Source organism: Phalacrocorax aristotelis, chromosome W, assembly GCF_949628215.1.
Source record: "Phalacrocorax aristotelis chromosome W, bGulAri2.1, whole genome shotgun sequence".
Classification (NCBI taxonomy): domain Eukaryota; kingdom Metazoa; phylum Chordata; class Aves; order Suliformes; family Phalacrocoracidae; genus Phalacrocorax; species Phalacrocorax aristotelis.
Window position 1 is genome coordinate 30284215 of NC_134310.1, and position 25637 is coordinate 30309851.

The 25637-nt window shown below is 56.3% G+C and overlaps 2 protein-coding genes across 2 annotated transcripts; both read right to left on the reverse strand.

Annotated features, from left to right (window-relative positions):
• Positions 1–1731: 1731 nt before the first annotated feature.
• BSG (basigin (Ok blood group)) lies at positions 1732–16494 on the reverse strand. Its single transcript, XM_075077349.1, has 8 exons — positions 16210–16494; positions 9329–9485; positions 7417–7505; positions 6797–6924; positions 6304–6577; positions 3866–3890; positions 3465–3535; positions 1732–2877 (listed from the first exon to the last, which is right to left on the reverse strand). Exons 1-7 carry the CDS (start codon positions 16292–16294, stop codon positions 3478–3480), a joined length of 816 nt encoding a protein of 271 aa, XP_074933450.1. The 5' UTR covers positions 16295–16494; the 3' UTR covers positions 1732–2877; positions 3465–3477.
• A 2789-nt stretch (positions 16495–19283) lies between these two features.
• Positions 19284–25432, reverse strand: CDC34 (cell division cycle 34, ubiquitin conjugating enzyme). Its single transcript, XM_075077355.1, has 5 exons — positions 25110–25432; positions 22100–22186; positions 21337–21434; positions 20812–20946; positions 19284–20248 (listed from the first exon to the last, which is right to left on the reverse strand). The coding sequence occupies exons 1-5, from the start codon at positions 25284–25286 to the stop codon at positions 20038–20040; spliced, it is 708 nt and encodes a 235-aa protein (XP_074933456.1). The 5' UTR covers positions 25287–25432; the 3' UTR covers positions 19284–20037.
• Positions 25433–25637: the final 205 nt, after the last annotated feature.

Sequence of the window (25637 nt, forward strand, 5' to 3'; positions counted from 1 at the left end):
CTCGAGCCGCCCCGGGTGCGTGGGGCACGGCTCTTGCAGCCCTGGTGCCGCAGGGCCAGGGCAGGGCACGACCCGTCCCAGGTCACGGTGCCGCGTGGGCGACACGGCCGCGGCGGGTGGCACCATCTGCTGCCCACGGTGCAGAAACACAGCCGGACGGCGCACGTGTCCGGCTCCCACGCCAGCCCTGGCCAGAGCCAGCCCTGCTCCACGCCCGGGGTGGGGAGTGGGCAGCCGCAGCCCCTCTGCTGACCCCCACGGGGGAGGATGCCCCGAACGCTGCACTCCAGGTCACAGCATGCTTGGTCTAAAACAAATCACCCCCTTGGCTTTGCATTCCTGTCTGCAAGCAACAGCCCGTTTCTCCTAACCACCCCTCCTGCCACCGGCCCCAAGCCCACGGAGGAGCCCCCGAAGAGCCGACACTGCGGCTTAACCTCAGCGCTTGGCTGGAGACACTGGAGCGAACAAGCGAGGCGGCAGCTCAGGGCTCACCCCGGGCCGTCCGGAGGCAGAGGCTGAGCGGGATCCGCACGTACGTCGGTGCCCAGAGCACCCACCCCCTCCCCACGCCGGAGCGGGACACGGCGGGCCCAGCCTGCCCACGGCAGCCCTGCGCGGAGCTCGGTGCAGCTCGGCCTCCGCTCGCTGTGGCGGGGGAGCGGGCCCAGCAGAGCGCAGCACGACGCTGCACCATCCCCTCCCCAGCCTGTTTTTCCCCCTCCTCGCACCAGCCCCGCCAAACAAAAGGCACAAGCGGTGCTTTGTGCTGCGGCCAGGTCAGGCGGGACCCATAATCCTCATCAAGGAAATTAAGCCACGCATTGATTTTTTTCACCAGGACAGCACCCACAAGCACGAGGCCAGCTGTGAAAGGCTTGCATAACCCACTTACGTGCTGCAGAACCACGCTGCCTGGTCAGCCCCAGGGCCGGCCTGGCTGATGACACACTGAGGCAGCAGAAACACTATCAAGAAGGGCCAGGCCACCACAGCTCTAGCCTGCTGGCACAGCAGGCAGCAGCTCTCCGGGCACAGCCCTGCAATTAGACCCATGGTCCCCAGTTACCCCTCCCCAGGGAGGGAGAAACAGTTGACTACAGAGCAAGACCACAGCTCACATGCTTGCCAGGATCAGGCAGGCAGGGACTCCTCTCCAGCCTACAGCCCCCGCTGCCTTGCTCCAAGCACAGGAGCACTAGCAGAAGCCCACTGAGCTCAGGGCTGGCAGCTGGAAGGGGACCCCCCACCCCATCCTCTGCACAGGCACCATGCTGCGCACAAAGGCGGCAAAGGCCTCACACTTTCACTCTCCCCTACAGGACAGAGCAGGGATAGAGAAAAATAACTGCTTAGAGAAGCATGAGACACAGAAGCAGCATGTGCTGCAAGGGCTCCTGTAAGCTGGGGTTGATCCTTGACCCCACAGCTACAAGGCACTGAGTTGCTGCACAGCAGGGTGAGATGTCTGTCCCCAAACCCCAGTGACCAGCACTTCTCCAGGCTCTGCAGAGCAGGGAGCAGCGCTCGTCTCCCTTCGCAAAGGCTCAAACACCCCTCCAGCTGCAAGAACTTGGTGACTAGAGGGCAGTCAGAGCCGGCACCGAACTGTGAGACACAGCTTTGTGCTCTTCGGTCAGAGGAGCCAGAAGTGAGTGAGCAGGTCAGGCAACCCAGGGGTCCAGCCAGCAGGGAAGGGAGACCAGAGCCCAAACAAAGATGGAAAAAAAAAAAAAAAAAGAAAGAGGAATCATCTTTATTTGTGAAGTGTGTTAACAGTTCAATGCTACCCAGCAATAAAGGTATTAGACTCCACTGAGCATTTTTCTGCTCTCAGGCTCCAATGTCACACAAACATCACAATGGCTCAAGCACAAGAATGCATGCTGTTAAACTGTCCCCCAGCACTGCAGCCCCTGTTCACTCCGCCCCTATCCCCCACTGTAGCAACTTGAGAAGAGATATGAACCCATGAAACAAGTTAACAGCAATAATTTATCCAGTGCCCAGCTCTAACACTGCCTCCTGGTTGTCTGTTTAAGAGGGTAAACTAAAGCAGCTCTGGTGGAGCTGGCTGGGAACCTGCCCGACACGGTAGGGCTCTGTGCGCAGGTCCGGGTGCTGTGGCACCCACCGAGGAACGAGCCCCTCGCTCGCTCCTCCCCAGGAGCCGCACCAGCAGATGTGCCCGGTGTCCCTGGCCGAGTAGCTTCCAGGGACACATGCTGCTTGCACGCTAGGGAAGGGTGCAGCCTTGCTCCAGGTGATGCACTGGGAAAGACACAGAACCACCTTCCTCAATAAGCCCTTCGGTCAGATCAGGTCATCTCCAAACAGTCACCAGGGAAGTTTCTCCCTGACCCACACAAAGAGGGCAGGACAACAGACCTGCTGGGAACACAGGCCATGCCAGCCACAGCCAGTGGAGCAGCACACAAGGAACTGCACACATTTCACTGCACGTTCAGGTCTGTTATCCACAGCTCCTTGAGTGGCCTCAAACACTGAGGTGGGGCCAAGGAGGGCATTTCAGAACGGCCCTACACAACGCACCCTGCTCTTCCCAAAGGTGAGGAAGAAATAAGTTGTACTCCTGCCCACCCCCTCTGTACCAACATGAAGAAACCTAGGACAGAGACAGCCAGTGACCTAGACTACCAGAAACAAGGGATTTACATTGACAGGTAGAAAAACCCTCCCACAACTCTTTTTTTTAAAAAAAGTGTATTTTAGATTCTACAACTTAAGTTTCTTTAGAAAGTGAAGTAACTGAATCGCAAGGATGCACTAGAATATTTCATGGTGCTATTTTACCAAAAAAAAAAAAAATCAGAAGAAAACAAAGTTGTCCAGACGAGTTCTTCATCTACACACCACCTGGCAGAAGAGAAAGAAAAGCCAGTTAGATCACCCAGTTGTACCGGTAAGGCTGCACTGTGCTAGAGGGGGTTGATGGAGCCGTACAGGACAAAGGCTGCCCTTCAGTAAAGCTGTGGGCTAGGACTCATCTCCTGCTTGAGCCCAGGGCAGGAGTTATCAGGCAGCCTTGAGTCTCCCATGTTTAAGAGCCCCACAGTAGAGTCCAACACCTTCCCTCGCCCCTTGTCTGTCTGGGCAGAGGCCAGACACGCTGCTGGTCCCCACATGCAGTCCCAGCAGCTTTGGCAGGTTCCTGCCAGGCTACTAATGGCCTGTGCCTAAACTTCACAGCAACACATATTCCCCTCCACCTCCCCACGCCCTGCAGCACAATGTTGGGCCAGGAGAGCCTCTGCCTGCATGGATGCTTCTGCTTCTTCCAGAGACCCTTCGCAGATGCAGATGCTGCAGCCAGCCAGACCTCTGCACGGCTGATCAAGGGCTCCAGCTAGGTTACAGACAGGCACCTCAGGCTGTAGGAGCCCTTCGCTGTGAGGGGAGCGGCAGTTCTCGGCTGCAACTCTGCCCTCAGGAATGGCACTCACCTGGCCCCTGCTCCTAGTTAGCATTTCTCTGGCGGACATTCTTGTCCTTGTGGTTTGTGGCATTGCTTTTCCTAGAAAGAGAAAAGGGGCAGTGAGGAAAGAAAACGCACAAAGCCTCACCCTACTCACTAATGCAATTTGGGTCCAAATAGATGGTCAAGACAAGGCAAGATGAGATTAGTCACCAGAACAGTGTCAGTTTGAGACGCTGGTGCTACCCCCAGTGCTATATGTGGTTTAGATGCAGCCCACGTTAAACGAACCACGAGGGCAACATCTCCCACCCATCAAGCTAGCATGTTATTCCCACACCAGCTAGCTTTTATATTCAGAGCAGATTCCCTGGATGGATGTGATCTGCTAGTACAAATCTGGCTAAACAGAAAAAGCAAGGTACTTACAGTGGTGCAGAACCTCCATCATCATCTTCACGTTCAGGACAGCATAGAAAGAGAGAAAGAACAGCATCAGGGAAGAACACGCAAGAAGTAATCTCTGCCACCTCTTAAAACTCTGGGGACTGCATTCCAGACAGGTTACTGGATACACTGGATACTACTGCCTGCACAGGACTGAACCGAAAAGGTCATCTCACCCACAAAGCTCCTGTTTCACCAGGCTCTGGCAGAGCAGGGGCTACTTCTTCCCGGAAGACTATCACCCCCTACATGAGTTTTAATCTGCTTCTTCGCTAAGCTTAGACAAGGCACAAACTTAGACATAAGCTCCTGTTATGCAGTTGCTTCTGTTGGCACAGGGTAGCCCTGGCTCCCAGGATCACCGAGTCACCACCACCACACATCAGCAGGGGTCAGGTCTGGCACCTCGTTAGCCCTGAGGCACACCTGGGCCTAGCCCAGGAGGCCAGAGAAGTAGAATGACACAGGGAAGCATCTGGGCAGTCTCTGAAGCAGCATTGCTGACTGGTAACATGTGTTTAACACTTCCACCCTGTGTATCCTCGGCGTACCAGCCAGCCTTCTCACCACCAGTACCGAAAACTGGAAAAGAGAGCCACAGACCCACCCACTGGGGCAGCACAGCTGCCACCGATCCACCTGCTGTTCCCACCCCTTCAGCACCACTAATTTAGATGGCTCCCAGATCAGAGCACAGGCTTTAACAGCAAGTAAAGGTGAATCCAAACAGGATGTTTCAGGAATGAGGCTTTAAGCATCATCAGCAGTACACCCTTCTTCCTCCCCACACATTCTGTGAAACCAAAATAAACACAGTGCACACCACGTTCTTGCTACACTGAGCAGCACAGTTAAGAAAACAACTCTGCCAACACATGATAAGCCCTGGGGCCTTTCACCAGCTCCTTGCAATCTGCTGCCTTCCAACAGAAGGCTCCCCAACATCTCTTCCACAGTCCAGGCTCCCATCAAATGGCACTGAGCAGTGAGGGACACGCTGTAAGCGCTGGGACTGCCTTGGGCACCAAGATCTGCATACAGCTGGTGAGAGGACAGATACAGAAACATGGCTGGAACTATCTTCTACTTACCATTCCAGGTGGCACCCAGCAGCAGAGAAGGGAAGAGTGGAAAGATAACACCAGCAAGAATATCACACCGTACACAAGCCAGACTCTCCCCAAGCCCAGGTAACAGGGAGCAGCCAATTCACAACCACACACCCTGAGGAACAGCATTTGTCTGAGCTGGCTTGGCAGTGCCTTACTGTTACCTCCTCTGAAGAGGGGCAAAGCTAAAGACTTTTGGGGAGATAACACCACTTTACACCAGAAAAGTGTAAAGCTGTCTATGTTTGTCAAATAGGTATGATGCTGCATCCTCATCCACAAGCACTTAGGAACCTGAGCTTAAGAGCTCTACTCAAGGAGCATGAGGGCACTTCAGTGTACACACCCCGTCTTTGTCAAAGCACCTGCCACAGCTCTGACAGGTCAGCACTCAACATGATCTGGACCAGGTTGATGCCATCAGAAGCCAGATCACCCAACACCCACAGGCTAGTTTTTTTTTTTTCTGGAAGATGTAGCTACAACATCCTTAAGATGACATCTACCTTCCAGCCAAGAGCGCTGGAGGGCAAAGCATCTGCCTGTAAAACTGCCTTGAGTAGAATTCCAAGGCCCGTAGTCAGGGGAGGGATATTTGGTTTAAGTCCCTCTGCTGCACTGCACGCCACTCAGCCTACCTGATGCGCTGTTCCCCAGCAGAGGGCCAAGGGGCCCGACCCAGCAAGCAGGAAGGATACCAAGCATTTACACTTCATTGTTTACTGGATCAGATAAGGGAGGGGTGGCTGGGCTAACACAATGCAGATACTTCCTGATAAGGAAAGGGAGGAGCTGGTATTTCCAGAACAGATTAAAGATAGCAATAGGCTTTGAGGATATCTGAGAGTCAGGACTTATGGATCTGAGGAACCAAGAGACCCAAGAACTGAACCTGACTTAAGCTAAGCCTGGTCTTATGGAGCCACTGACAGTCCCCCAATTTTGCAGCACCAAAAAAGCTCTACTCTTTGAGAAATCAGCTTCTCCAGAATGTTAGCTGCCAAAGAAAAACCAGTCGTGCAGATGCTCATGTGAAGCACTCGAGCAAAGTACAGAGGAATTGGTGAGACAAAGGGTCAGGCTGACCTGCACTGAATCTTTTCTTGCTCCAGATCCACCACACAGCTTGCTGTGCAATTACCTCCCACTTCACGGATGAAGTAGACTGGTAAAGACTACCATGGTGGAGAAGCAGCCCTCAAATAAACACCCATTCGACAAAGGGAACTCCAAGTTCTCTTAGAGAACATTTTGCCCGCACCCAAGTTACTTGATCTACCCAGAAAGATTTAACCCCAAAGCACCTCTTACCGTCAAGAACCTCATCCGGCTTCCTCCTCTTCTCATAGATGAAGATGATGGTGACAAGAATGAGGACTTCTGCCACAATACCCAGGAAGGGCCAGAGTGCTGCCAGGCGGCTGCGTACACGCAGGTTTACCGTAGCGGCACTCCAGCCATAAAAGTTGGTGGCATTGCAGTGGTAGTCACCTGTATCCTCCTCAATATTCAGTTTAAGAATGCGTAACTCTGTCTTGTTGCCACTGGACTTGATAATGTATCGACCAGAACCATTGACGATGGGCTGGAGGGAGGAAGACAGACAGACAGCTCTCAGGGCAGTGCTGACATCAGGGGAGCTGCTCGCTCACCATGCGTTGTCCTACCACTACAGAAATCCTCCTTGCCATGGCACTGAGGAGGCTGCTCTGAAACAGCTAATTCTGATGGGATAAGCTCCTCCACCTCTTTGCTGGGAAGTAGGGGAGGCAGAAGGGGAGAAAGAGCAAACCACAGCACTTACCTCCTGACCGGTTTTGTACCATAACCAGAAGCTGACAGGGGGGAAAGAGGGATTCTTGCAGGTCAGCACGCCTGTGTCCCCCTCATTCCCATGCTCAGACTTCTTGTATGCCTCCACTTGGGGTGCAACTACAGCAAAAGAAAAAAACCAGACACCTCATTATAGAAAACACACAGGTTTGTACTCCCTGCAGACCACCTAGCCAGAATCAGTTACCCATAAAACGTGACTTCAGGGTAAGAAATATGTTAGGGGTCTATTCCCCTCAGTTGCCCTTTGTTTGGCATTTTCAGAGAGGAAAGCACATCAAGCTCCTTCAAGAAAGGCTCAAACAGATTTGCCCACCAGGTATTATCCCTCTCCCATTATTCTTGTGGGAACAGCAGAAGGCTGATTTAATACGAGGTTGAAGAGCTGACCCTTCAGACACTTCAGCTGCCTGATAAACGGAGCTGCCTCACAGAGCAAGTCTGGTAGTATGTGTGTAGAGTCCTGCAGCCTTTTTAGTAAGGGCTAGAAGCAGCTTTTCAAGAAGCTGAAAAGATACCAAAGCAAAGCATTCAGGAGATTACAGCTTCTCCACTTCCCTCCTCGCGCCCAGAGCAAACATACAAAGTTACCTGAAATATTCACTTGCGCTTTCATCATCGGGCTTGTTTTGTAGATACATTCATAGATGCCAGAGTGCTCTTCCTTCTTCCCCTCAATTCTGCCAAAGCACAGGACGTCAAGTAAGCATTCAGCACAACTGACTTATCCACAAACAGATACCGAACTCCAGACCCACAGAAGCAGACACCTGTAAGCATCGGCAACCTCCTCCATAGGCAGTTTCTCCCAATCCAGTGCCAGTATTTACGCTGCACCATGTACCTACAGCAACCCGGCGCCCCACCCGTCTCTCCCCACACAGAGGACGGCAGAAGAGGATTTCATGTACACCCAAGTCTGACACAGGCCTGTCAAGTCAGCAGTCACTGAGACCTCCTGATCTCGTGTCCTGAATCCTGAAACCAGCAGCTTTCACTCCCTAACCTAAAGCAGACTTGCCATCAGGGCCTCAAAGGGAAAAAATTTAAGACCTAGACTGTTAGCTAGTGTAGATGAAGAAAACCAGGAGCACCAGGACAGCATTACACCATCACCAGGTGCAGCGCTGTATGCACACTTCAGAAGTGGCCGACTCCATACCCTTCCCTCTTCCATACAGACCCCAGGCTCACTGAAAAATGATACCCTGCTGAGCAAAGCCAACAGAATCTGAAGTGCAGCAAGAAGAGTCCTCTAGTGAGCACAACCCAGGACTTGGCCACGCACCTCATGTAAGACATCAGCTCTGCAGTTCACCTCTAGAGGAGACAGGCAAGGAGCTTAGGACAACCGATTCAGAGGAAGGCTATTCTCCCCCTACAGGAAAGCCCACTGAAACACATGGCAAAGCAGTAGCAAAGAAACATCCAGGCTGGGTTACTCTAGACTTATCCAAGTATAGGGAGAACTCTCGCATTTTCCTTTGTGTAAAGCTGCTGCAATGAGATTTAGTGGATTATGCTGCACTGCAACAAACATCTCTTTCTGCAGCTTAGTAATACCCACTCGAGGGAAGGGGCAGGCAAAGTTTCAGTCCTGTGGCTGCACTGGGACAACAGGCTGTTTGTTAGTTGTGCTGTGCGTGGCGCTTCCCACTTCCAAAAACCACTCAGCTAAAGAATTGAGGTCACGCGAGGGAGGCTGGGTTATAAATACTTTAATCCTTGTTCAGCTCCCTGTTGCTATGGGGAGACAGGCACGTCGGCACTGCCATACAAAAGGACATGATGCCTCTACAGCTGCTGGGTCAGTGCCAGCCAGGCCTGACTGTAATCAGAAAGGAAAGCTCACTGCACTGTTATAGCAAGGCTGGTATTCCCACTTCTGCTCAGCTACACCCTGCAAGCAGTTTCTGTGCACTGACCATAACGTGGAGGCAGCTTCCCAGCTTGTTCTGTAAGAACTGCTGGACTTCGGAGAGGTACGTAAAACCCAAAGGCAGAGGCAACATACACCGAGTCTCTCGTTGCACACATGGCCTCTGGGGCGCAGGGAGCCGATGTCCTGTCCACAGCAGGGGTCCCTCAAAGCTCTGGGAGAACCGCTCTAGCACAGTGACACCGGTGCTGCAGGCAGACAGTGCAGGCACAGGCCAGGCGGCAGCCCGAGCCACGCTGCACCCGACAAACCAGCCAGGCCCAGCTGAATGCCCGCATAAAAACATGAAGCAGCAGAACTTCTCTTACTGAGAGGATATTTGTGGCATGTAACTTTCCCTCCCTCCTCCTTTTTGCCCCCACATCCCCATAAAGGGGAAAACGTTGGGCCTTATCAAAACTTTTGTTTAGCTCATCTTATGTTCTGAAGTTCAAAAGCCTACATTTTCAGCCAGGCTGCAAGCACTTAGCTTCCGGTTCAGCTGATGGGAAACACTAACTTTATCTGGTAAAAAAACGGTCCCCTGTGCTCAGATTCTTATCTGACCTTGCCCACGATACTCACATGTAAGTGGTGAAGACACTCGACTCCTCGTCTGTTTGCACTACCTTGTCCCCATGCATCCATTCGTGACCCGTGATGCCAGGGTAAGGCTCAGTCATGTTACAGCTGAGGATCAGCTTGCCAGAAACGTCAGTTACATCAGTTCTGATGTCTGGACCTGCATTCGTAAATAATGCAACTGAAGTTAACATGGGGTATCCCAGAGGTCACGTGCCTGCCCAAGAACCTTTAATGCAAGCAGTTACCAAAACCCACAGCTCCTTGTCCCTATCGTAGCTTTCACTTACCGTTGCGATCCGTTTCCTACCAGAACTGATGATATCAGCACAGGAGGCTTGAAAGCCAGGCGACCAGGGCCTGACTGCACCTAGGGATAACCAGTGCTGACCATGCAGCTGCTCCCACCACGAGAGGGATCGCCGCCATATGCCCTGGGTAGTTTTGAGCCTGCTGCTGTCCCTACGATGGGTGCAGCCCCAGCAGAGCTAAGTGCTCAATAAGCAATGGAAAAGGTCATACTGCGAAGGGCAGAGTACGGCTCCCTGCTTTTACGAGCCACTATAGCACACTCTGTGTCAACACCTTCCAGAATCTGAGCAGATTTAGACACCTCCAGGTAACATAATTGACGGCAGTCGAGACCCCCCGTTGCGAGGGGTAGTGAACAAGGCCATATGCGAGCAGTAAGCGCATCACCTGATGCGGCCCACAAGATTAGTTAGATTTACTCCAGGGAGAACACACAGACCCATTACTCCAAAAGGTCCTGGGCCTCCATGTGTGAAACAGTGGTAAATTATGCAACATAAGATGACTCAGGCATTTCTACTTGTAGGAGGCAGCCCAAGAAAACGGCTGCCATTAGCAGCCCACCCTGGTGGTACTACGGTTCCTACCCTTCCTCCCAACCTCAGTCTCTTGGAAAGAAGAATTTTTGCACAGGGCTGACAGGCACTTTGCTTTTCCTCCTACCCAAATTCCACTGGGAGAAGGTTCTGCTGGAGTTCTGTATTCCCTAGCACATTTATGCTGAAAAGACCACTCAGCTGCTCTGCTAACTTCGGGATTCATGGTAAGACCTTAGCAGGATGTTAAATTCCCTCACACCGGACCAGGTTTCTATTGCTCAAAGCAGCCGCCTGTTAGCTCCAGAGCTCGGTTGCCAGCTCTGTAAGTAGAGGGAGTCCGGTCACTTCCACAGGACAAGCAACTACATCACATTCAGTGTCACACAGACGCGGCCATTTCAAAAACGGTTGCATCTCAAGAAACTCAAAGCAGGTTGTGTTCCCCACAGCTTGTATCACTAGCAAGAAAGCGAGCTTAAAGCAAGACTGTTCACAGGAGCAGAAGCTGTACGAGCTGTAGGGAAGGGCCGGTTTGTCAGTGGCTGTTAGGGCAGAGTCTACCGCAGAATCAAGACTCAATTCTGCAAGGCAGCACCGGGACTCGGAGGCACTCGGGAATAAGCAGTAGGTTCCAGGTCTTTGGCTCCAGAAAAGGCACAGGATTGCCGAAGGGCATTTTGGTTGGGAAGCCACAACCCTTTTTGAGCAGGGCCATTTTGGGTCAAGTCACAGGTGGTGGGGGAGATAACAGAGGGTGGGAGTCTCTCAGTTCTACAGCCAGGGTGGGAGGGTGAGGGGAGCTTTCAGGAGCCACAGGACACAGGTGCAGGGGTGAGCAGGGCAGGAGACTCAAGACACCGGTGTCCGAGCAAGTGCCAAGGCCTCAGTGTGGCCACTCACGTTCGATGACAAAAACGTTTGCCTGGGAACGGATCCACTTGACTTTGGGGCTCTTCGACAAGTGGTTGCGGTCAGGGTCGTTGCTAGCCCGGCACTCATACATGCCCGAGTCGTCGCTTGTGAGGTTTGCGATGTAGATGGTACTGGTAGAGTGCAGGTTGTAGGTGGCGTTGATTTTGACACGGTCCTGCCGTGCACCATCCCAGAGCTGAGCATAGGTCTCATTTGGCTCGTTTCCCTCAAACCACCACTGGATCTCAGGGATAGGATTGCCAATCGCCTCGCAGTACAACTCGACGCTGTCCTGAGTCAGTCTCTTTTGAGACAGCGGTGACTTTATAAAACCAGCTATGAGTTGAAGAGGTATTAGTGCAAAGTGTTAGTGCAAAGCAAGAATTCACCCTCTACAAGCTAAAAAAATTCAGCCATTGAGAAGAGGCCACATACAGTCTTCAGATCAGTGTACTCTTCTCTGTCCCCCCCCGCACTCTCTGAACTCTGCCCAGCTCAGACAGGGCTGTTATTTTGAATTGTTGCATCTCTAGCCAACAATACTTCCTGCGACTCCGCTGCAAAACCAGAACATACAAACCAGCACATAGTATTTGCCACTACCCAAACGAGAGACTCTCAGCCGCCATGGCATTGCCGACCTTCTGCGACAGACGGCATTACAACACGATGCTCACCGGGGCAGACCAAGAGCCTGCAACGCTTCCCCTGATGCTCGCCCGGTCTCCAAGCACCCTCATTTCAAGAGCAAGAGACTTTTGTTGCAAGGGCTTATCCCGCCTCCACGGTCCCCAGACAATTTCAGCATCTCCTGTGCCCGGTGAGGTGCCCCACGGGTCTGCTAAAGCCCCGGCCGCAGGCTGCGGTGGAAGGCTGGCAGCAGCAAGGCAGCACAGCCCCGCTCGCGTGCCCCACTGCGGAGGGCAGGCAGCACCTTTGCCAGGTGGCTGCTGACGGCAGCACCCGCTGCTACACACACCGTACCCTTTGCTGGCCTTGCTGTGCTGCAAGGGCTGCTCTCTGCCCCGCTCTCACACACCTGTTTCATCACTCCAAGATGCCCAGCAGATACTTTTAAGCACAATATTAAGATAGCAGCTTTTTTTTTTTTTTTTGGGGGGGGAGGAATGTCTTGCAGTCTGCAAGATGTTGCAAGCCAGGTGAGGAAATGCATAACATTTGTTGTCAAACAGTGAAATCAGACCTTTCATCTCAGGCAAGATAACTTTGCAGCGGTGAATTAAACAGATTAAAAGCACAAGAAGCGGCTGCAGGCCAGAACTACGGTAGTTTTCAAACCGGTCTTGCAGCGAGAGGCCAGAGGGTTCAGCTTTTGAAAACAGACAGTCCAAAGGTAGGTCCGTGAGGGACTGGACTGCGCAGAGCTGAGCTGCCAAACACCTTGAGGCCACTAGCCAGGCGCAGCCCAGCGGCAGCGGCCAGCCGACCCCGGGTGCAGGCTGCCTGAGGCACTGCAAGCAGCCAGGAGCAGGGCAGCGCCCCAGGGGAGCTCTTCGTGGAAGGGGCAGGAAGGGAGGCTCTAGCAACATCGCTCCAGAAAAAGACATCACTGTTGGGTCAAGGCTACTTACGTGACTCAACCTCAGTCAGATTTAAGAAGAACTAGTTAAGCTTGCAACACATCCTTCCTGCGCACTGACTGTGCTTCGGATGCGCCAGCAGCGGGCTTACGGGCACCCCGCACACCGAGACTGCTTCCAAGAAATGAATTTGCTCAGTTACTAAGCTCTTAAAGTTCATGATTGTACACAACCCTCCATATATGTATCATGACGTAGAGGCACAAAGGAGGTGGGCTTGGGAGCGAAATTTTTTTAATGCCTGAAGATGTTTTAATAAGAAATCCTATGACCATTTTTTGTGAGCGTAGAAACAAAATCAGTGTTACAAACCCAAGTTTGCCCAAACTCAAGCAAAACAAAAGTCTGTAAGGTAAATTTCAGAGTCCTAAATAAATCAATTCCACATTTCTCAAAGGAAAAATTATTAAAAGTCTGGAAGAATAAACACGCCTGGACAAGGAAGGAGAGATCTGACCCTCACCTGAGACCAACACACTCTTAGGAAAAGGCCGATATTCAAAACTGAGGCACCTTGAAACAGAGGCCTGAGAGTAACTCGAGGGCTAAAAACCCTCAGTTGCTATTTCATTCACCGACTGCAGTACTGGATACATGCAGAAACACACTGTTCAACACCACGTTTGAGGAGGTTTCAATGTTTCCAAGTGACTCTGGATGACAAAATTGTCCCAGAGACACCAGAATAATCTTCTGGAACTGATTTTTAAAAAGCAGGAGGTGATGGGGGTCCCAAAAGACATAGGGACGTACCAGCTGTAAGCAACTTTCTCATACGTTGAGTTTCACTTCTAGAACAACTGACCTGTGTGCCAAATATGCTTTTTTTAACACCACAGCCCTGTGATTAAACACTCCCAACCACCTAATTTTGAAAAGTCATGGAACTGTCTACAGCACTTGTAGAAGCCTGTCCCATTTTAACTACAGCTTGATTTAAAATGGGAGCTAGTAAAGATCAAGGGGTTTTTTACAGATACAAGGTGATTATTGTGTGCTGACAAAATAAGCTGTTGCAAGGTTATTTGCTCTGAGTTAGAGGGCACTTCATGCAGTTCAGACAGGCTAAAAAGCTTCAGCAAGCTGTAACAACAGCAAGTACCATTCGCGTTCACATGGGATTAATATCCCCTCTCCTCTCAACACAAAGCAGACCAGGCAATCAAAATCCTCGGCACTCAAGGCTGGGGGAAGCGCCTGCCAAGTCCAGGGGCATACAAGCACAGCCACCATCAACCCGCCGGAATTGATCAGAGCTACTCAAACATCTTCCAAACGGTGATGGGCTGCAAGTCAAAGCCAGCTCATGAAAACAAGACATTCTTCACAGAATTGAGCTGGACACTCCTCTGGGGCACAGTGTGGTATCTGATCAAGCTGGAAAGTGGTGAAGGCAGACAAGACCAGATAACATTCTCCCAAGTCACCTTCAAACTAAAAACAACCTCTCCCCCAAGCAGAGGGAGGAGTCCTTGTGGTATAAACAGTGTCTGTGAGCTGAGCTCACTCTGGGACAGCGCTCAGGGCAGCCGAGCCTGGCAGGGAGCCGGCACCGTCCCACAGGGTACACTCTCCTCCCTGGCATGACCTTTGTTTCTTGGCCTTGGAAGGCGATACATGAGGCTCTGACACTTTTTGCCATTTCCACTAATAGCTATAAAATCTACTCTCTCCTTAAGTTTTTGCATAACGAGGCAATCACCACACAAAGAGGTCAAAGGCAAGTGTTTTCAGCCGGGATACCTCCCCAGAGGGCACAGAGTCCAAGAACACCTACCTATGCCTCAGCCGCTTGTTCTGCATGGTGAGCTACCAACAGCTGAGACGCTGCGGATTAAAAGGACCATCTCTCATGGAGTCTGCTCCACAAAGCCAGATCTAAACACTGTTGAGAGGTGAACGCCCTCACCTTCCAGCCCCCTGACTCTGTTTACTTAAAGAATCAGCGTCATTACACACCGAGCCCAAAGGCCCCACGGCTGGGGCAGGACATGTGCGTTACACAGCTGACAGGCCTGCAGAGCAGTTCTTCCTTCTGAGGCTTTTCAGACCGAGGACAGAAACAGCCTTCTCCACCCCTCCTTCGTGCCAGTCCCTCGGAGCGGGGATGGCTCAGTGCGGCACAGGGAGCGGGAAACAGCCGATGCAGGCAGTTTCAGGTTGGTTTATGAAGCCCACATTCTACCCCAATTGTGAAGTTTAGGAGAAGGCTCCCCCCTGCCCTCCTCCTCTGCAGTATTAAAATGCAATTCTGCTGCAAGGAGATATTGGAGCAGATGCTTCTGTCACTACCCCTGGATTTTTCAGAATCCTCCCACTCTCTTGCTTCAGTCTTTGGGTTTGGCTCTACGACACTAAAGTAAGTCTGACACCACAAATGGGCTACAAATTTTTAGTACCTGATGTGCTGAACAGCCAGAAACAGCCTTCTACCACTCCCCAAAACACAAAGCTTTTACCATCAGCACCTCCTGCACCAGGTCTGAAGGAGACACTGCAGAGTCCTCCAGGCACAAAACTGCCGTGTTCGCCAAGGCAGCCTGCTCACCTCCGGCTCCAAACACACACTCCTCTGATGCAAGCTCAAGAAGTGAGAAAACGAAACGTCAGAGCAACAGCCCATGGCAAATCCCGGCTTGTTTGGGGCTGCGCTTTGAAGCGCCCAGCAAGAGGCCGCTCTAACTCCCCGAACTGCATCCAGCTCCCGGCCGGAGCCCACCAGCAGCAGCCAGAGCCCACCAGCGGGCACTGCCTCCTCGTTAGGGGATTACCAACTTAGGCACCATGTGAATCTCTTTAAGGTTTTAAAGCCTAGAGATCTGTTACTCCTCATAAGCCCCAGAAACCGGAGAAGTTGCCACGAGGAAGACTCCCGTAGTCACTAAGGGGGAGCCAAGGCGGCACCTCCGGAGCACCGCAGCCTTCACCGTCCTCCCGGTTGAGGAGCGGCCCAGCAGCGGCGGACGGGCCGCAGGACACCGGCTCACCGCGCCGCGGGGCCGCCGGAGCCCGGGGAACGACCGAGCCGGGGCTGCCGGGCAGCACCGACACCGGGCCCGGCCCCGCCGCTCCCCCGAGCCCCGCGGCGGCAGCGTAGGGTCCAGCTGCCCCCGCCGCCCCCCCGGCCCCGCCCGCCACGCGACGTGCCTCGCCGCAGGGCGCCCGCTCCGCCCCGCCCCGCCGGTGCCGCCCCAGCCCGTCGCGGAGCCCCGCAGCCCCCACCCGCGGCCCCGGCCGAGACCCGCCCCGCGGAGCCGGCCCCCGCGGCGGGCTCGCCTCCGGGTCGTCCCTCCTCGCACCGCCCCCCCCCCCGCCACCTCCCTCCCCGGGCTCCCTGGCCTAAAGCCGCCCAAGGCGCCCGGCCCGGCCAAGCCCCCGGCCCCGGCCGAGAGCTGCCCCGCGCAGCCACACTCGCCTCCGGGCACCCCCTCGCCGCCCCCCGGCCACCTCCCCTCAGGGCTCTCCAGCCTAAAGCCTCCCACCCCAGCCCGGCCAAACCCCCGGCCCCGCCGTGCCGTACTTGTCCCCGCGCCGCCGGCGGCCAGCCCGCCGAGGAGGAGGAGCAGCGCCAAGAGGCCGCGCGGCCCCACAGCACCCGCCGCCATCTCCGCCCGCACGCCTCGCCGCGCCGACCGCCCGCTATAAGCCGGGTCACGGAGGCGTGGGCGGGGCCGGGGCGGACCGCGCCCCTCAGCCCTCCCAGCGACCAATCGCGCGGCGCTCTAGCAAGATGGCCCGCCTACCGGGCCCAGGACGGCCAATCAGAAGAAAGGACTGACAGAGCGCCCTTCTCCTTCTTCCTCTCCCCTGCGGGGAGAGCCGGTTCGGGCCGGTCCCACCGCGGCCACGCCCACCAGCCGGGAGGACAGCCAATGGGGAGGCGCGGCGGGGAGAGGCGGACGGCGGGCGGCGCGGGACAAGAGACGGTAGCGCTCGGTGGCGGCGCTGGGCAGGGATCGGTCCCGCACGTGGGAGGGAACAGGAGCGGCGGGCGGCGCACCGGCCGTGTTTGGCGCCGAAGCGGCAGCGGGAGGGAGGACCCGGTCTCTGCTGCTCCGCTGCCGCCGCCCAGCGCCGCGCTGCGCGGGGAGGCCGCGCGTACCGGGGGCAGGGGCTGCAGGTCGGGGCGGTGAGGGGCGCAGAGCCACGCGCGGCGAGGAGCAAGCTGAGTTGCGGGCCGGGAACGTGGGGGCCGCTGCGGGTAAGGGGGAGGTTAAAAGTACACCTGCAAGAGTGCCCGCCCCTGCCAAGCCGCGGAGAACCCGTGGCGTAGGGGGAGCACCGCGGGGCGCCGCGGCCGGGACCCGCCGGGGGGCTACACACCCCCTCTGCCTTCTCCTGGCCACGCGGCCTTTCGGAGCGCACCGTGGATCGGGGCACGGGAGGGGGGGACTCCCCACGTAGGGCCAGGAGCCACCTCGCCACCGCCACGGCTGTGCCGGAGGCGCCGGGACGCGGGGTGAGCCGGGGCCGCCTGCGCGGGGGGCTGCCTCCCGCAGCGGGACGCGTGGGAAGGGAACCCGGCGGCGCTTCCGCGGCACGGGGAGCGGAGCAGAGACAATGGCTCCTGCAAACAACGGCGGGGCCGGTGCCAAGACAAACCGGCAGCCCCGCACGCCCGGGCCCTGTCCCACAACAGCCCTTGGCAGGGGCCCCAGTGCCCCTGGTCCGGGTACCCCAAGGCACGGGCAGAGCGCCGGGATCTCAGCCGAGGCAGTGCTTTCCGTGAGGCCGGGGGATGCTGGTCCTCGAGTCCGCGGCACCAGCCCAGCTGGAGCCGCCTGATAACCCCGAGGGACAGGAGATAACCAGGCACGGCTGCGGGCTTCGGCCCCGAGGCAGCCAGGGCAAAGGGGCCTCTGCAGGGCAGCGGCTCCTCCAGCCCCAGCTCTCCCCAGCCTCTCGACTAACCCAGCCCTGGGAGCGAGGTGGAGGGCTCGCAGCCGGGGGGACCGGGGGTACCGGGCGGGGGGGGGCAGGAAGAGCCAAAACAATGGGGCCAGCGGCGCCAGTCCCCGCTGTGCTCTCTGTGGGGATCCGCCGGCTCTTGTAAGCTCCTGAATCCTGCAGCGTTTCTTACCCCAGCTGCTGCTTTTGCCCCCAGCACGTCCTGCCCAGCTGCCCCCACCCTTCCACTGGCCACCGCACTGCCCGCTCCCCCCTGCGCTGGAGGGATTCGGCAAACAGAGCTCCCACAGTGCAGAAATGGGGCAGAAACAGGGCAGAGCAAGGCAGCCTGCCGTATCCTCTGCCCAAGCAGCCAGTCCTGCTCCTGCAGCATGTCATGTCTCTCAGCTGTCCAGGCTGGGGGAGAGGGACTGCACAGGGACCCAGTACCTTCCTACTGGGACCTCCTGGGACAGAGAGGGGCAAGGAAGCTGCCCCTCTCCGAGCTGCCTGATTTTGCAGAGCCAAGGCTGGGGCACTCCCAGATGCCCCAGGACCTGCTGGCAGTGCCGCTGGGACCACCACCCTATCCCCTGCAGCAGCATCCCAAGTGCAGTGGGGAGGCAGTTGGCTGCAAGGAGCCAGCAAAGGCAGGGTGTACATGGGCACAGTGATTCGGTGGACATATCCATGGCTGGGGACCAGTCAGGGTGCAGGAAGCTGCAGGGAGCAGCCCCCCAGGAATAGGAGGTGGGGGCCCGGCTTTGAACCAGCAGCCAGGGCCACTGCTGCTCCATGCTGGCCAGGTGACCTTGGAAGCTGTTTGCCAGGCCTGAGTAAAGTGACAATAATCCTATTCACCTTTTAGCCTCATTTCCTAAGGCAACAAAGCACATGCATTTGCCACGTGCGGTCTGTGTCACTCAAACTCTGATCCCATTTGCACAAATTCAGAGGAGGGAGGAAGTTTTGCTCATTACCCCTGTGATGAGCTTTGCCCGGGGGGGGGGTGGTGGGAGCAGGGGCAGGAGCCCCACCAGGGTCACATCCCTGCCATATCCCCAAGGAACTGGCAGCAGAGCCAACATCCCCAGCCCAGCTGGACAAGGCACCAGTGATGCGTGGCTGGAGCAGGGCAGCTGGGAACTCGCCACAGAGCTCGCATGTCCTGGCCTGCGGGCTCGGGGCACACCCAGCTGCACCCGGACCAGAGCAGCCATGTGGGCCCCAGGCACCCGTCAGCCACAGCTCTGCACAGCCCGGCACTGCCTGGGCAGGTCTGCTGTCTGCAGAGGTGCCTGTGCTGCAGGGAGGAGCAAGAGGGAAAAACACCTTCCCAGTGCAGTGCTGGAGGGCTTTGAGGAGCCCACCTTTCTGCCCAGGCAGAGGCTGAGCATTGGCCATGGCTCCAGGGCAGAAGCAGCAAATGCTGCACCCTCCCCTCCCCAGGAAGGGCAAAGGTGCTCTCCAGGCTAAAAGCAACCCTGCCCAGACACTCCTACCTGCTCTGTGAGGTTGAGGAGGGAGTAAGGACAGTTGCTGCAAGTCCTAACCAAAAGGCCACCCTGCATCCCCCATGTGCAGCCCTGGGAGAGCCACTAGCCCACCCACCCCTCCATGCCAGGGCTGCAGGGCAGGAGCCAGGTCATGGCTGACATGGAAATCCCCATAGCCTGGTTGCAGAGCCTAACCCACACACCACAGCCATTCCCTTGAAGTACTTTATTAAATAGTTTCCAAAAAAACAGAAGCAGAAAGACTCAGAACTACCCCGTCCCTCCCAGCTAGTTAAAAACTACAAACAGCCCATCCCCACACCCTGCAGTGCCAGGCAGCTGCCAGGCACGTCCTGCCCGACCTCCCAGCCCTTCCCAACCTGCTCGCTGTGAATGGGGCTCCAGCATCACGGGAAGGGGAAGCAGGAGGGTCCCACCAGGGACAGCCCCGCCAGGGGCAGTGGGTGGCAGCACTCACCCTGCAGCCCTTCCTGCTCAGACACCTCAGGCTGTAGAAAGCCATGCAACACTCGCACGCTTCCACGCAAAGTGACCACTCACCCGCTCCGCAGCTTCCCCAAACTGTTCCTCCCACACTGGGCTGAAGAGGAGCTGAACATGCCCAAACAACCAGCAGCCAACACCAGGTTTTGCTGTCACTCATCCAGCTAGAGCCACCAGCTCGCGGGTTTCTGTAGATTCATGAATGTCCCAACACAACTTCCCCATCCCCACCCGTCCCCCACCCAGGAAGTTTATAAAATAGGGTTTGTTTTGGGGTTTGATTTTTTTTTTTTTGCTTTTTCTACAAAGAGCATGGTGGGATTTCCTTTGCAACAGCAGAACAGTCTCCCTGCGAGGTAGAGAGTTAATTTCAGGGCTGACAGATCCTAAATTCAAACCAGTTTGTCCTAGTTGAGGTAAAATTCAGTAGTTTATAGTAAGTTTTGCAATCCGGAAGGCCATCAAGATTCCTCATTGCCAGAGTCATCCTCATCACCATAACAGCTGTCTGCTTCCTCCTCCATCTCATCATCCTCATAATAGTCATCATAGAAGAGGTCTGAGCCCTCATCTGGGGCTGGAGTCTTGGTCTTCACACAGTACTCTGCCAGTGTGGTAGGGACCTTCACGCCATCCCGCTCAGCGTCCACTTTTGTGCCCAGGACTTGCTTCCTGGAGGGTGAGAAGGGGGGCTGAGGACGGAGCTTTGCACAGCACACCCGTGTTGCCCCGTGCGGCTCACCCCGCAGGGATGCCTGGTAACACAGCCTTTCCCCTCTCACAGGTTCCTCGCCCACACAAGAGCCGTGAAAGGGGAGGGAGAGCACCGCAAACGTGGCTGCACTGTGACGTGCCCCCTGCTCCAAAGGCACCCCTTGCCACACCAGGGCTGGCCAGGCTGCTGCTCAGGAGCTTCACGTGCCAGTCCCACGAGACAGCCTTGACAGCAAGGCCGTGCTGGCACCATGCCTCCCACGAACCCAGATCCTCCTCAGCTCTGGAGCTGAAAAGGGCCAGGATTGAGGCTGAGAGCAAAGCTGGGTATGTAACCCAGCTGAGCTTCTCCCAAAAGCCACACTCAGAGCCAGAATCCTTCCCTCCTACCACCCCGCAGATGGGGCTCAACAAGGCAGGATATGCCCTCAAGATCCTCTGTGTCCTACAAGAGCACAGCGTAGCAAGCGTTCTCAACAGTGCCACGGTGCTGCTGGGCCTGGGCTCAGCTCGGCACGCACCTGATGATGTCCGTGTACTCCCGGTCCTTCCCTTTGCTCTCCTTCCACTTGCGGTACATCACAGAGGCATCCACGTTGGCTGGAGAAAATGTGTTGGGTTCATTCAGCAGCGAGATCACACTCAGGAGAATGGTCCTGACAATCAAAAAACACGAGTAGGTAAGAGCAGAGGCAGGTCAGCATCTGCCCGCGTCCCAGCAATGCCGGCAGCCTCAGCGTCACAGCGCCGCTGCATCCCATGGGTCAGGAGGAGGGGCTGGTGCTGGCACACCAGTGCAGGCGTATCTCAGCAAAGCCGAGCAGGCCAGGCAGGAGACAGCAGTGCACAGGCTGTCAGGCTCACGCACATTCCCATGCAAGCTCTAGCTGTTTTTCAGCAAAGCACACAGCCCAAGTGCCTTTTGACAACCTCTAGGCACCTCCTGCAGGCTTTGGGAACAGAAGGCAGTCCGCATCTCCCCACTGTCCCATGCCTGCCCTCGGACGAGCCTCCTGCCTGCCGCTCCCTCCCTGTGCAGGCCTTACCGCACGTTCTGGGTGGGGTTCCACCGCTCGGACGGCAGCTCCCCGCTCTGCGGGTCGTCCACTGGCGGATGGAGGATGGAGATGCAGACATCGCCGGTCTGAAAGCACAAGTGAAACGGGATCCTTTAGGAGCTGCTGCCCTGAGCACCCTCCAGCAGCAGCTCAGTCCTGTTCCAGTAGCCTGCTCGCTCTTCGCTTTGGCTTAACCCAGATAAGCAATCCCAGGCTGCTCTTTTGGTCCCTATGAAGGGACAGTAGAAGTGGTGGATGCTGCCCACAGCCTCAGGCCTTGAGTAAGCACCCCACGATTGCCCACAGTACAGACAAGGCTGCCTAACCATCAGCTGTCCGATGCCTGAATATGTCGTGTGACAGCACAGCCCTCATGGTGCCCACCCGACACAGCCCAGCCCCACATGCCCCAAGGCAGCAGTCTGCCACAAGCACGCAGCCCCGGGGCCACGCACATCGCTCACTCTGTCCACTCTTGGCATAAGCATGATGTCCCTGCTAGCCAAGCGTGGGAGCCTTCAAGCCTGGAAAGCCTGGCTGACCTGGAACCAGCTCCAGGACAGGAGACTGACTGTCATAAGCTCATTAGCTGCGTTTGCAGTGCCAGGCACCAAACGCCAAAGGCACTGAATTTCCAATATCGTGCTCCAACGCCAGACAAGGGCTGGCATTTTCACCCAGTACTGTTGCAATAGATGACATGTGCCACCCCCGCCTGTCCAAGACTCCCCATGCTGTCCAGGCGACCTACCTCATAGATATTGGGGTGCCACATTTTGGTTAAGAACCTAAAGGCAGGAGGAGAATAGGGGTAGTCGATGGGAAACCGGAGACGAGCCTGCAAGGAAACAATAAGGAGTAGTGAGCATCAGGCTGTGACAAGGAAGGAAACAAAACCACAGATCTCCCAACACCACCAGGAAAAAGGAACCTCTGCCAAGCCCAGCTGTGCTCCTGCAGAGACAGCGCCTCTGCGCCTGCCAGCTCTGCAGGCAGGACACCAGCAGCGGGGCTGCCCTGCCACCACACAGGTGAGGGCAACTGGATGGGTCTGCAAGGTGCAGCAGCTCCTTCACCACCATCCTGCCCTGTAACCTCTTCTCCAGCGGCGCCCACCCATGGTGACCCGGTGCTCTCCGACACAGAGGGAGGCAGCCGGCACCAGGCAAACCGAGTGGCACTTGGAGCCAGACTGTGAGGCTGGGGTCATCCCCAGTCCTGCCGTCAGGGACATGCGATGGCTGTGCCACCAGAGAAAAGGCTGTTTACCCTTCAGAACTCACAGGGGAGGAAGCATCAGGTGCTCGGTGCTCCGACTAACACACTGAATCTCTAAAAATATCCCGCCACCACTGAAAAAAGAGACCAAGTCAAAACTGGCTGCAGTGTGTAGCTCAGGTGCTAAAAATAAAAGCACATGAAGATCACACTGCAGTCCGCGACTCCAGCACCAGCAGAGACAACCTGCCGGCCACTCGCTTCTCCTGCGAGCAATGGCCACAAAAAGCGAGGTATTAAGGCAGGCCAAAAAGGCCCACTGCCGGCCTCCGAGTGAGAAGGCAAAGTCTGAGGTGTACAGCAACATCCTCATCCTCCCCAAAGAGCTGCTGTCCCAGCCCACGGGCGCCAAGCGTCCCACGAGGATGGGGCAGCTTCTCCCCGTGTCGCTGCACAACCTGCGGTGACTGTTTCAACTTTCAGATATTTCCAGCCTATGGAAGCAAACTTCCAGATCGAGATTCAGCTGCTGCTCCCATAAAAGCCAATGGCCAGAAACAAACAAAAAAAAAAGGTGAAGATTTAAGACACACAACTCCTCCCTGAACATTTCTCGCTCCCTCAGTTCATGTACAAAAGAATTTAGATGTTGGATCCATGAAGCAACAGTGCAAATAAACCCAGCTCTGCCCAGTAGCAGGGGACAGTGACCTGGGATCACTCTTCACTCACGGAACGAGCCCCATTCAGGAGGGAAATTGCAAACAAGGCTTCAGATGCTTCTGGAATTACAGCCTTGACAATAGGTGATGCTGTCAAACCCAGTTGTCAGCTCACCGCCGTTAAAAGATCAGTGTAGAAGGAGACAGACCTCTGTCCTCCTCCCTGCTGCCCTGACCAACTCCGACTCCATCCTGGGTTCCAACCCCTCTGCTCTCCGACCCCCTCCCAGGATCTGGCCCCAGCACAAGTTGATGTTATCATGAGCCCAAGGAGCCCCTGACCGCGGCAGGTCTGTCCCTATGCACGTTACCGCCTTGTTCCCAGGCTGGCCCTTTGTCTGACCGCTCCGTGCTCTGCAGCACAGGACAAGGGTGGAAAGAAGGAAAAGCGAGTCGGCAGCTGGGGCTGGACACATTTTGTGCGCGCGTGGAGCTTCAGGCATCCCAGGGAAGCACACATGCACACAGCAACGCGCAGCCCTGGGCTGGGCTCCAGCCAAACAGCTGAACTTCACAGAATAATCCCCTTTGTTGTGTCAGAGGGGATCAGAACAAAACCAGCCGCAGGCAAAGCAATCCCAAAGGGGGCTTGGAAAGCAACCCAGCTTTGCTGTACACAAACAGGCCAACGTTACCACAAGCTGGAAGAGGACTCGTCCCCTTCATAGAATGTCTCATCTACTGCTGCCCAGCAGTGCTAGTCTGGAAGCTCTCGGGCACAAAACAGGAGCATGAGCTGCTGAAAGAGTGAGAGTTCAGAAGGCCTAGTGCCAAAAGAGGCTATGGAAAAATACTCCATTTCAGTGAAGATATAAAACCTGACTCTGAAGCATCAGACTTCCCTGCCACCACTCCACAGGAAAAACAAACTACCAAGCTTCTTGGGCACAGCTGACCCTCAGGCTGACTCACCCCCGGTGCATCCCCACCCTGCCAACAACAGGATGAAGACAGAAGGGCTCGTAGTGGAGGAGGGAGGATGAGAAAGAGGAAGAAAACAGAGGTTGCACAACACCTGGGAAGAGACATCCTCCCGATAGGGACTGCGCAGTCAGGCCGCGCATGCCTTCTTCCCTGCTCAAACCCCAAACAAAACCACAACACCCATTCCCCACCCAGCTCGAGCTGCTGCTCACTTGGCCTGAGAAGTCTGTGCCTGCACAGGATAGTCCTTTGTCTCTTCCCTCTGGTTTGGTGGTGATGCCCTGGATCCCCTCCAGGAGAGTGAACGCCAGCAACCCAGAGCTCGCTCTCGAGCAACCACGGACGAGGGGATGGAAGGGGCAAGAAGGAGGAAAAGCCCTCGCAGGCAGAGCCCCTGGGGGTGCCAAATCTTCCTTCCAACAAAAGGAATCCTTGCCTAGTTTGGCAGCAGCCACTTGCACACAGGCTCCATTCTTCACCCCAGAACACCCCAGTTCCTGAAGCCCCAGGGACCCCAAGGTGTCCAGCTACAGACACAGGTCTCCATGGCCTTCATCATCCCCTCAAGCCCAGGAGCACCCCTGTCAGCCCCCCCAGTACCCACCTCTAGATGAGCCCGAAGACCCCCTCCCTTTCAACCCACAGTCCCCTCCCAGGGCTCCCCCGCTCTCCTGCAATCTCTCCCCCTTCCGAAGTCCCTTCCCAAGGTATCCTCCCCCCAGTGCGTCCCCCAATACCACCTACTCCACCTTCGCACCTCTTGAGCTCTATCTCCCACCACGCACCTCCGGCCCCCAGGGCCCCCCACCCACATACCAAGCCCCCCCCCGCCACCAGAGCTTCACCTCCCCGAGACCTCGGTCCTCCCGATGCCACGCGCTCCCCCCGGCCCCTCACCTTGAAGTACCCGCCCTCATAGTAGGTGTTGGGGGGGCCGAAGATAGCCACCTCCCAGTTGTAGAGATCCCCCTCGTCCACCAGGTTGACCCGGAACCCTTCCACGGGCTCCTCCTGCAGCCCTTTGAGCTCCAGCAGCAGCGCTTTCTGCGAGCTGGGCACGAGGGGCCGCGCCATGCCGAGGAGCAGGAGTAGGCCGCGAGTGAAGCCGGGGACTGCCGTAGGCGCAACGGCCGCGGCGGGGCGGAGGGCGGCGGGACCGGCTCCTGCTCCTCCGCGACGGCTCCGAGCGCAGCCGCGCGGGGCACGGCGGGAGCTGTAGTCCGCCCGCGCGGGGCGGGGCCGGCGCAGGCTCCTCCTACACGGGCGCTGCCCGCCTATCAGAGTGCTCTGTCGGTGCGGGGGGCGGGGAAGGGAGCAGGCTCCTCCCTCCGGGCGATGTCCGCCTATCACAGCGCGCCGCTGGCGTGGGGCTTTCCCGGCAGCCTCTGCGGCGCGGCCGGGGCCGCCTTAGGTGCCACGTTCCGT

Excerpts from the sequence above, each read along its gene's own strand:
- BSG (XM_075077349.1), bottom strand. The coding sequence starts at position 16,294 with ATGGCGGCGGGTGCTGTGGGGCCGCGCGGCCTCTTGGCGCTGCTCCTC. Across the intron at positions 6,925-7,416 it reads AGCGCAAGTGAATATTTCAG|TTGCACCCCAAGTGGAGGCA; the intron begins GTAACTTTGTAT and ends CTTTTGCTGTAG. Across the intron at positions 6,578-6,796 it reads GGTACAAAACCGGTCAGGAG|CCCATCGTCAATGGTTCTGG; the intron begins GTAAGTGCTGTG and ends TCCTCCCTCCAG.
- CDC34 (XM_075077355.1), bottom strand. The coding sequence starts at position 25,286 with ATGGCGCGGCCCCTCGTGCCCAGCTCGCAGAAAGCGCTGCTGCTGGAG. Across the intron at positions 22,187-25,109 it reads ATGAGGGCGGGTACTTCAAG|GCTCGTCTCCGGTTTCCCAT; the intron begins GTGAGGGGCCGG and ends GTTTCCTTGCAG. Across the intron at positions 20,249-20,811 it reads GAGTACACGGACATCATCAG|GAAGCAAGTCCTGGGCACAA; the intron begins GTGCGTGCCGAG and ends CTCACCCTCCAG.